At 39.9% G+C, this 12,001-nt stretch overlaps 1 protein-coding gene across 5 annotated transcripts in view; it reads right to left on the reverse strand.

Annotated features, from left to right (window-relative positions):
* The window catches only part of arap2 (ArfGAP with RhoGAP domain, ankyrin repeat and PH domain 2), a 416,402-nt gene that overhangs the window by 59,098 nt on the left and 345,303 nt on the right, over positions 1-12,001 (reverse strand). For all 5 annotated transcript variants that reach the window (XM_059989011.1, XM_059989013.1, XM_059989014.1 and 2 more), the window contains one exon: positions 8,680-8,819. In XM_059989011.1, the coding sequence (XP_059844994.1) occupies positions 8,680-8,819 (140 nt within the window). The remainder of the gene's footprint in view (positions 1-8,679; positions 8,820-12,001) is intronic.

Here is a 12,001-nt window from a genome sequence, read left to right on the forward strand (position 1 = left end):
CTCCCACCCTCTAACCCTGACTCCTCATAATTTTCTCCAGTGCTGCTGAAGGGTCTCGGCCCAAAATGTCAACTGTACTCCTTTCCATAGATGCTGCCCGGCCTGCTGAGCTCCTCCAGTATTTTGTCTGTATGCTTGGATTTCCAGGATCTGCAGATTTTCTCTTGTTTGTAACAAAGTGGCCACTGAGTTTAGATAAGAAGTGATCATGTATCTTTAGAAATGTTGAAAGGAGCATGGCAATAATGTTCACAAATAGGAAATCATTTTTTGCATTGGCTGAATTTCAGTTAGGACTAAACATTAAATACTGTGAACAGACACTTTCAGCTTTGTTAAGTGGAACTCAAATTGAAAATTTTGTACTAGTCTAAATTTTCAATGCCCAAAATTAGTCAGTCAAATAGCATTCTGGGCCTTAAAGGCAGTTGAAATAAACACAAAGGCATATAATAATGTTGAGTTTGTGCATGGGGAAAGTCAAAGTTGGAAGGTTTACTTGCACATCCAAGTATCTAATTGGAGAAAGGGTATAATGAATGTGGCCAGATGGAATGACAAATATGAAAATTGCTAAGAAAATAAATGAAGCTTTTTGAAATAGTTCAACGTGGTGATTAAAAGTGAAAAATTTTGTGAGTACTAATAGCAGAAGATTGTTTCATTGGCTAGCAACTGCATACAAGAAAATGGACATTCCATTATTAACGTGAAAACTGTTGAATTATCATATTCAGGGAAATGATTACTAAATGGTTGAGTTTACTGGTGTAGTGATCTTGTCATGAGAGTAAGGATTCATAAGAACATAGGTGGAAGAATGTTACTAGAATATTGTAAGAATGTTAAGGGTTTATTAATAAAGCTTCAGGAAAGGAAGGCTGCTGCCCTTTCACAAACCTTACCAATCTGGGACTCGAGTCCTATGCCGCATTAAAAGATCCTTGGTGGTTCCACAAATCAGCCCACAATGAGCACTATAAATACTAGTCTCATCAGCAATGCCCATATCCCACAAATAGGTTGAAATAAAATTAAGATGTGATGATGCATAAAACAATTTACTTTGTGTCTTGACCTACTTATTTCAAATGGGTGATTCAACAGCTATTGGACATATGGAATTACTGTACTACCTCCAATATTTCCTTAGAATACTGGGCAACATCTGAATGACTTCAAACTCATTTGCTTCACTGTATGCCTTTATTCTTTAGACTTATTTTGGCAGGTCTTCGTCATTACATAAAGCTTTCATAATCATAATACTTCAAGTTACCACTGCGCGGAGCATGGTATAACTTAGGTATATTGGCACAGATTACAATAAACCCTCGCTATGCCATACTTCCAGAACACTGGGTGTGTCACCGTGCTTTTGTATAAGGGTCAAAGATCCACACAAAAACTGTTATATTCACATTGTTTATACAGAAAAGTTATTTGTATATTTAGTTGACATGCCAACATGTAAAATGTGACTTTTACAGATATTGCTCACATTATCCATTTGAAGGAATGCTCCATGAAATTGAGAAGAGACTTTTTTGAAACTGAGCGAATAATGATTGGTGAAAAGTGCTTACTGGTATTATACAAGGCGCCTGGGGATAAACTTTAATGAATCCCTTGTCATCAGTTCGGAGGAAAACTGGATTGTTAAGCAAGATAACTTAATCGCATTTGCAAGTTTCTATGCAAAAAAAAAGGTAATTTCATCACCTTTTAAATTCTGTCACCTTAAGACAGAATCGTGTTCTTCCACTCTTTTAAGCACAGTAGTTCATTTTCAGTAGAGAATCATTCACAAATAAAACCACGGGCTTTGCAAATTCCACAAAGTTCACAAAACTCCTACTGAATCTCTGTAGATTTGATGCTCTGACATCAGGAGGACCATAAGACAGATAAGCATAATTAAGCCATTTGACTCAGTGAGGCTGCTCTGCCATTCCATCATTTCTGATTTATTACTCCTCTCTACCCAATTCTCCTGCCTCTTGCCCATCACTTTTGTTGCACTTACTAATTGAGAAGCTTGAACACATGCAATAGTATCTACATGGCATGCATGCCTGAGTGCCTTGACTCAAATTTTGTGGTCACACACTTGATTTAGGATGTCTGATTCAATATTACTTAAAAGAGATGTGCCAGACTCAATCTGTGAATTCCAGCACTGGGACTGTCAGGTTACAAGCAAACCTATTAATATGACTTCCCCTTGGGAAGTACCACTAATCATTGATCCGCACCCCACCCACTGGTCTGCCACATAATCTCCCTTACTCCAACCCTTAGCCACGCTCTTGTTGAATGTTTGACTCATTTCTTGGCTCAAACTCTCTGCCAACCCTTCAAACTGACCTTCATCACATTTAATAATACTTGGAAGAACATTACATATGATCAGTTGAACAAAATTAAGTTTATCACAAATCCAGAAGAGCAGAACAGTAAGTATTGCTGAAGGAAATAAAAAAAGTCAGTGTAGGAGATTATCCTTCAAAGGAGTTTGCAATGCTACTATTACCAAATGCACTTACTACAGAGATTATGAACACAAGCGCATGTCCACAAAAACCATGCTGATGAAACTGCGAAGGATAGTGTTCAAATCTACTTTTATCTGACTGGATGGGGAAAAGTACCAGTAACACAAAATACTAGCTCAGTTCCACAATTCTCAAAAGAGAACTACTTATGGGTGAATCCTTCTCAGTTTGATTGGAATTCATTACATGCAATACAATGCAATAAATTAAGTAAATATATTCTCTCCTTTTATTGTGTTTCATCTTTCAAAATAAACATTGGTTTTCCTCCTACAGCTTGTACAGTTTTGAAAACTATCTTCACAGGGTAACTTTCTGCAAACATACAGTAGCATGCAAAAATTTGGGCACCCCGGTCAAAATTTCTGTTACTGTGAATAGTTAAGTGAGTAGAAGATGAACTGATCTCCAAAAGACATAAAGTTAAAGATGAAACATTCTTTTCAATATTTTAAGCAAGATTAGTGTATTATTTTTGTTTTGTACAATTTTAGAGTGAAAGAAAGGAAAGGAGCACCATGCAAAAGTTTGGGCACCCCAAAAGATCTGAGCTCTCAGATAACTTTTACCAAGGTCTCAGACCTTAATTAGCTTGATAGGGCTATGGCTTATTCACAGTCATTGTTAGGAAAGGCCAGGTGATGTAAATTTCAAAGCTGTATAAATACTCTGACTCCTCAAACCTTGTCCCAACAATCAGCAGCCATGGGCTCCTCTAAGCAGCTGCCTAGCACTCTGAAAATTAAAATAACTGATGCCCACAAAGCAGGAGAAGGCTATAAGAAAATAGCAAAGCATTTTCAGGCAGCCGTTTCCTCAGTTCACAATGTAATTAAGAAATGGTAGTTAATAGGAATGGTGGCGGTCAAGTTGAGGTCTGGAAGACCAAGAAAACTTTCTGAGAGAACTGCTCATAGGATCGCTAGAAAGGCAAATCAAAACCCCCGTTTGACTGCAAAAGACCTTCAGGAAGATTTAGCAGACTCTGGAGTGGTGGTGCACTGTTCTACTGTTCAGTGACACCTGCACAAATATGACCTTCATGGAAGAGTCATCAGAAGAAAACCTCTCCTGTGTCTTCACCACAAAATTCAGCATCAGAAGTTTGCAAAGGAACATCTAAACAAGCCTGATGCATTTTGGAAACAAGTCCTGTGGACTGATTAAGTTAAAATAGAACTTTTTGGCTGCAATGAGCAAAGGTATGTTTGGAGAAAAAAGGGTGCAGAATTTCATGAAAAGAACACCTCCCCAACTGTTAAGCATGGATCGATCATGCTTTAGGCTTGTGTTGCAGCCAGTGGCACAAGGAACATTTCACTGGTAGAGGAAAGAAATACCAGCAAATTCTGGAAGCAAACATCACACCATCTGTAAAAATGCTGAAGATGAAAAGAGGATGGCTTCTACAACAGGATAATGAACCTAAACACACCTCAAAGTTCACAATGGACTACCTCAAGAGGCGCAAGCTGAAGGTTCTGCCATGGCCCTCACAGTCTCCCGACCTAAACATCACTGAAAATCTGTGGATAGATCTCAAAAAAGCAGTGCAAGATGGCCCAAGAATCTCACAGAACTAGAAGCAAGGAAGAATGGGCAAAAATCCCCCAAACAAGAATTGAAAGACTCTTAGCTGGCTACAGAAAGTGTTTACAAGCTGTGATACTTGCCAAAGGGGTGTTACTAAGTACTGACCACGCGGAGTGCCCAAACATTTGCTTCGGGCTCTTTTCCTTTTTTGTTATTTTGACACTGTAAAAGATGGAAGTAAAAAAGTAATTTTGCCTAAAATACTAAAGTAATGTGTCATCTTTAACTTTATGCCTTTTGGAAATCAGGTTATCTTTTACTCGCTTAGCTCTTCACAGTAACAGAGCTTTTGACCGGGGTGCCCAAACTTTTGCATGGCACTGTAACCCTCTAAATGTTTTCGTAATCCTGACATATAGTTTTGTTTGGAGAATGCTTTTAAAAGTTCTCAAAGGGATAAGAGTTTAGTTTGTAATATGAGATTTCTTTGCCAAACATAATCAGTGATGATGGGTCTATGATAAATCAACAATTTAATTTACATTTATTCTTATAAAGGGTCAAATTTGTGGTTAGGAATGCAGTATTCCAACTTCTATCTCTGCAAAAGCAATCATCCGAAAACATTTCTGCATCATCTGCTCAGAAACATGGCATGTTTTGTTTGCTTAATTAAATGCAGGCTTAATATTAACATGTATTAATAGAGTTATTTCAAATGACATCTTCAAAAATCAAACAGCTGTGCCCTATCACTGACCTATGGAACTTTCTCATCAATCCCATCACACTAACCCTAAGAGAAATTTCAGTCTTCAGGGCAATTTAAAGCTAGTAACAAGCTAAGGACTGAAATGGGGCAAAGTCTGCAGACGTCACCATACACCTGGATGGCACATACTATAAGCTCAGACTTGAAGACTATCCTAAAGAAAGAGTAAGACTCTTAGCTCAGTCTTGGCGACTACCCTGAAGAAGGGTAATATGAGGGAACACATACCAGTCCTCATAGAGGGATCAGAAGTGGAAAGGGTGAGCAATTTCAAATTTTCGTGTGTCAACATCTCTAAGGATCTATCCTGGGCTCAACATATCAATGTAATTACAAAGAAGGCACAACAGCAGCTGTATTTCATTATGAGTTTGAGAAGATTTGGTATGTCAAAGGTATTCTACAGATGTACTGCAGAGAACATTCTAACTGCTGCATCACTATCCGGTATGGTGGGTAGGAGCTACTGCACAGGATTGAAAGAAGCTGCAGAAAGTTGTGAACTTAGTCAGCTCCATCACGGATTCTAGCCTCTGTAGCATCCAGGACATCTTCAAGGAGTAATGCCTCAAAAAGACAGCACCCATCGTTAAGGACCCCCATCACCCAGGACATACCCTTTCTCTCATTGCTACCTTCAGGAAGGAGGTAAAGGAACAACACACACAAAATGCTGGAGGAACTCAGCAGGCCAGGCAACATCCATGTAAAAAAGTACGATCGACATTTCAAGTCAAAACCCAGGAGCCTGAAGGTACACATGTCAGAAACAGTTTTTTCCTTTCTGCCATCAGATTTCTGAATGGACATTGAACCCATGACTACTACCTCACTATTTTTTTCAGCATTATTTATTTAATTTTTTATATATACTTGTGTATGTGTGTGTGTGTATATATATATATATATAATATATACCTATTACTCTATATGTAATTCACAGTTTTTATTATTATATATTACAATGGACTGTTGCCACAAAAAACAGTAAATTTCACAACCTATGCCAGTGAATAAATCAGATTCTGATTCTCATCTATAAACGTTATCAAGTGGATTCTGACTGTTCGAAACTCTCCAATAAGCTTTACAGTCTTTGTCGTTATAAAACTATAGCCCTTGGTTCCTAGTCAGCACTTTGTCTTTATGGATAGCAACAGAATAACAATACATAGCCAACGTTCAAGACAAAACTCCTTTCTCCCTCCTAGATCACATAACTCATGAGCTGATGTCATTTCATGTTCTGCATGGTAGGCTGCCTAAGGCACCAGGGATCTGGGGCATGTTTGCAAACCAGATGCAAAACTGGCTGAGTAATAGGAGGCAAAGGGTAGTGGGGGGGGGGGGTATTTTTCTGATTAGAAATCTGTAACAAATTGAGTACTACAGGAATTGATAGTGGGGCTTTTGACTTAAAGACAAAACATGAACGGTATGATCAGTAAGTTGGCAGATGGCAGATGGGGTCATAGAAAGAGGAAAAAAAAAGTTGCTTAAGGACACAGAGAGACATTTACCAGCTGGAAAATTGGGCAGAGCAGTGACAGATTGATTTTAATTCAGACAAGTGTGAAGAAATGCACTTTGGGACATCAGATTCTGGTAAGGTATACAGAATAAATGGTAAGGAATAATTCATACAGAGACACCTTCAGACGCAAGTCTATAGCTCCTCAAGAATGATGACATTGGTGGATAGGGCAGCAAAAGGGCAATTGTAATGCTTGCTTTCATAGGAAGAAACACTGAGTATAAGAGCTGAGATGCTATGTTGCAGCCGCACAGAGCATTTTGTACGTTTCTGGTCATTATACTACAAGCAGGTTGTGGTAGCAATAAGGTGTGTGTAGAAGAGATGCACAGGATTTGTCTGGAGCAGATGGCGGTAGTTATAGGAGAATTTGGATGGGTTGTGTTTATTGTCACTGACACACAGGAGACAGAGGGGGGACCTTGGAGGTTTGTAATATTGTGAGGGGCATAGATAGGATGGAGAACCTTTCTCCCCCCAAAGCAGAGGAGAGCAGCAGAAAAGGGTCCAGGTTTAAGGTGAGAGAGGATAAACTTAAATGGAGGGTTGGTAAAGATCTGGATACTGTTGAGGCAAATACAATCACAGTATGACTGAGAAAAGAGTCAGCATTTAGTGATACAGTAGATCCCCAATAGTACCTCAACACAAGTGTCTGCCCTGGAGATGAGGGAAATCACAAGGGAATGGAGGGGTGCGTGTCCGTGTCTGTGTGACTTCTACATGATCATCTGGCCTGACCGAGTCCCACGTGCACTCGGGTGCCTCAAAGAGATATGCAGATTGCTTCAGCTGCATTCAACATGAGATGGACCACAGAACTGATTCAAGTGAAAGAACCACAATCAGTGAAGGAAGCTTTGGTGAACTACTTAACACAAAGTCTGCAGTTGAAAAGTGATGCTGGGAGATGCTGTGTGCAGGATCTCATTATGACAAAGCAGACCCTTCACTTGCTGTTTCATTCCCAGAGTTCAATGGGTTGCCATAGAGTCATGTGACATGAAAACAGCTCCTCAAGATCACAGAGCATGTGCTGACCACCGACCATCCAGTTATGCCAATTCTACGTTAAGCGCTTCTTATTCTCCACATATCCCCCATCACTCTCCCCAGATTCCACCACATACCTGCATGGTGGCAAATTTACAGATCATGCTGCAAGTGTTTGGGATGTGGGAGAAAACTGGAGCATCTGAAGGAAGTCCATGCAATCACAGGGAGAATACACAAACTCCACATGGACGGCAGAGGTCGGAATTAAACACATTCGCTGGCTCTGTGAGGCAGCAGCTCTGCACACCCTGGCATGGCACTAATCCTAGCCTGAGTGAATAGTGAAGGTTATAGGATGCTCTCCAATGTTCCACTTTCTGCTAGCTGCAGAAGAAACGTGGTGCACAACCCAAGCCATCGTTCAGGTGTGCAAATGATAACAGGCAAATCCCCGGCCACAATGTGGTAAATGGCATATGAAGGTGCTTTGGCTAATTTCCTGGTGGGCACTAATCAACTCTAAAACCATTATTAGTTTGATCTAATAGGCAGGGAATATCTTCTTTTTGTGCATAAGATGCATGCCCTCGTAGGACTGCTAAGCATTGTTTCTTTGAGATGAAGACAATTTTAATAGATTATCTCAACATTTGATCTCAGTTATAAAAAGTTATCACAATGCTCATGAGTCTTTAAACCACCGCCAAGCCCAGCAGCTCAAGGGAACTGAAGGGGAGATGGCTAGGTACCCTGCTCGGTAGTGAAGGGTGTTTATAAAATTGTTACCAGAAGTGTCATGCTCAGGGTGAGCAGACTCGCCCTGCACACCAGCCTGACTCCCCGCAGGAGGCATAGTGGCTGTCGGTATCTACAGGGTAAACGTTTACAATATCCAAAAAAGGTATTTTGGATTAAAAAGGTTTCAGAATGGTGAAGTTTCTCCATCTTGACATCAGAGGGAAGATGAAAGAAAAACGTCCTCATTAGTCCAGTCTGTTCTGACAAGAGGTGTTTGACCCAAAACATTACTTCTGCTTCTCAATCCACCAGGTTGCCCAACCTGTTGAGGATTTCCATTATTTTCTCTTTATATTTCACACTTATTCGATTTGCATTTGATTTTGCTTTTTGATGACCACAAAGCTGTCTGCCCAGTCACATGCAAGCTGCTCTCTCACACTATGTTGAAGTTTTCTTCATTTCACTGTGGCACACAATAATTCAGATTCAGCTAATTTAAATACAGTAACTTTAAAAAATTCGAATGCACAATGAAAATAAAAGCTCACCTTTGCATCTTTGTAAAGGAGTAATTTCTCATCTCGCACAACAACATAACGGTCCTGAAATTTATTTCCAGATAACAGTTTAGAGTGTTCTTCTCTCCATTTCAGAGTTCCCGTTTTCCCAGGATCTTGGATATTCTTTGCTGTAATATTAAAGTCTAAAGTGAAACACTGGAGTAGCTTTCTTTCTGAGCCCACTGCTTTGGACATTCTGCTAAGCTGGATAATGCTGCACCCAGTCTATGTTCTAGACTTGTCACCCACAGTGCTTGTCCACACAGAAGGTAGAAAGAAATGACACTATCCAAGTGAAATGTGCCTTGTGAGGTAGCTCATGCTCTAAGCAGCCACCTGTGGCTGTCACTATCTGTGGGTCCACCACTGGAACAATTCTCATCACATTAGTGCTTCACTACTTGCCTCAATGAGTCCACCAAGAGAGGGGAGATACCACTTCCAGCTCATCTTCCACTTCCACATTTGACCAAAGTGCAAAGACAACATACTACGCTATAAATTGTTGATGGTCAGCGGTTTCCTGTGGAACCGCTGGAGGTCATTTAGTTCAACTGAGGATGTAGGAATTTGATTGCAAGCCTGTGTAACTCTGTGTAATTTAAAATAGTCTCCTGAGACTACTCAATTATAGATAGGGAAAAAACAATTATCACAAACATTTTCCCTCCCTTTCTATGCACAACAAAACAAAGAAAGATTCCTGGCTAAGTTCCATTATGCTTTCTTCAAAGACACACATTCTTCTAGAGTATTTGATGATGGGAGAATGGATCGTTGTAGGTTGCAGCATGAAAAGTAATTCAATTGTAGCTTAATTCTACCGAAACACACTTCAAACAAATGCATTTTTCTTTGCTGCCATAATTAGGAGGAATTTACAAACTATAATGAACTTATATATTTAATAGAACTAAAGGAATATTTAGAAGAAATCATTGAACTGCAGATGCTCTGAGAACAAGAACTGTTACCCTAATTAGGATCTTCCTCACTACTGTATTATTTAAAGTAGAAAGTAAAATGCTGGGTATTCTTGCCAGAATTTTAGCTTCAAAGAAATGTAGTTGCTTCATAATGCACTTTAGAGAATTGTCCAGCAGAAATAACAGCCTGGAGAGCAGCCAGGGTGTGTGTTTCAATGAAGATATTGCTCTTTACCCAAAATGATGAATCAGGGAAAGTATGAGTGGAACAGGATGAAATCCACCAAACCAAACAGGTGATGACACAGAAAATATTACCACTTGCGTGGCTGACAAGTATGATGAATTACATTATCTTGTTGAAAATGTCTATTCCCTGATCCGGGACCAAATCTGTCAGGCTAGGATTCAGTGTGTGCTCATTTATCTTTGCTGGTCAAGTTCAGATAGTCTTGGCTTTTAGACTTTATTCAAAACAAGTCCAGATATTTTATCATCAATGCTGCAGCCCTTTCCTGCTCTTTATTTGTCAGTCTGCAGAAAATTCCAGCCAAATTACTGTTAGTCTGTGGGCTTAAATTGCTTCAATAGTCTGAAGTGGTTATTCTATAAACTAAATTGTAGAGTTCTCCAAAGACACAGAATCAGAGGCCTATGAAAGGGGTGGGGGGGAGGGTTTGGAGAAGACTGTTAAGATGCACAAAGGGCCCCCAGTTATCTATGTAGAGACACAGCATACAAAAGGAATGAGGATATATCAAATATTTCTAAATCAGTGGTTGGGACTGTGCAAACTATCTGGGAAGGAAATTAATACCATGGAGAGTGTGTTGGAAAGATTTTGTAGAATCTTCTGTAATATAGTGATATCAAGTCAGCTGGTTTGTTCTCCTTACAGTAGGGAAGATTACAGGGCAATTTAACAGGGTGTCTAACATCACAAAGTACTTTAAAAGAGTTACTGAATGACAATTTTCACCAGCAAGAGGGCTGGTAAGCAGAGAACACATAGAGGCTCACTGCCTCACAGCTTCTAGATCCAGGTTCAAACTGAAGCTCCTGCAGTACTGACTGTGTGGTGTCTACAAGTTCTCTCGTGTGGACTTTCTCCGAGTGCTATTGTTTCCTTCTACATCCTAAAATCTTGCTGGTTGGTAGGTTAACTGGCCACAGTAGGTAGGTAGGAGAATTAGTGGGAATATGTGGAGAGTAGGTTATAAGGAAAATTAGTGGAGGAATGGAACTTCCCTGTGGCAGGCAAGACTGATTAATGAAACAAAACTTCTATGTCATAAGGCAATATGGTTTACTCTCTTAAAAAAAAGAGGTGAGGTGGCTAGAGCATTTTTAAATGGCAGCAGATTGAGTAGTAACTTTCAGATGGGGACAAAATAATTAACTGAAAAACTGCAGCATATAAGGAATCAATGGTATAGTTCAACTAATGGAAACTCACAATCTTAATGAGCCAAAACACCCTATTGTGCTTTAAAGCTTTCTGGGGGAAAATAGCTTGTTCAGCTACAATATAATACCTAAACAAGTTCAAGTATCTGGGCGCCATTGGGCTTCTGGACGGGCTTGCCTCAGCGCTTATCGTGCTCCGCAGTTAGGGTCTCGTTTTGGGGAACTCTGTGGTTTGTGTTCTTGTGTGTTTTTACTAATTGCACAATTTAATCGGGCTGCCTCAGTGCTGAACTAACTCTGCAACTCGGACAAGCGGCCATCGGCACAGCACACAGGTCTCACATTCAGGGACTCGGGTTAATGTTATTTGTTTGCACGATCTGTCCTATATTTTTCCACACACTAGGTGTTTGATGGTTTTGTTGTGTGGGTTCTGTGTTTCTGCAAGATGATGAACCTTAAGGTTCATTCAAGAATCAGTGTAGGCACACTTTGATAATAAATGTACATTGAACATTGAAGTCACTGCAAGAAAAATTCTTGAAGGAAGAAAACAAATTTCTTCTCTAAAATACAAACAGAAATGTTGGAGAAATTAAGCAATACATAGCCTGGGTCTGCAGCAGATGTTGAGATAATTAGGGTAAATCATTATCTTGTTAATCAGTGACTCATTAGCAGTAACCACTGCGCATTGTGGAGGCAAAGACTCATCTGATCACAGAGAACTCCTCCATTCTTTTGAGCAGTAGCAAGACCGTAAGATACAGGAGCAGAATTAGGCCATTCTGCTCGAGTCTTCTCCACCAGCTCATCATGGCTGATCCATTTCCCGCTCAACCAGAATCACTTGCCTTCTCCCTGTAAACCCTTATGCTGACTAATCAAGAATATATCAACCTTTGCCTTAAATATACCCCATGACCTGGCTTCCACATTTGCCTGTGGCAACGAATTCCAGATTCACCACTCTCTGG

This window comes from Hypanus sabinus, chromosome 14 (genome assembly GCF_030144855.1).
Source record: "Hypanus sabinus isolate sHypSab1 chromosome 14, sHypSab1.hap1, whole genome shotgun sequence".
Classification (NCBI taxonomy): domain Eukaryota; kingdom Metazoa; phylum Chordata; class Chondrichthyes; order Myliobatiformes; family Dasyatidae; genus Hypanus; species Hypanus sabinus.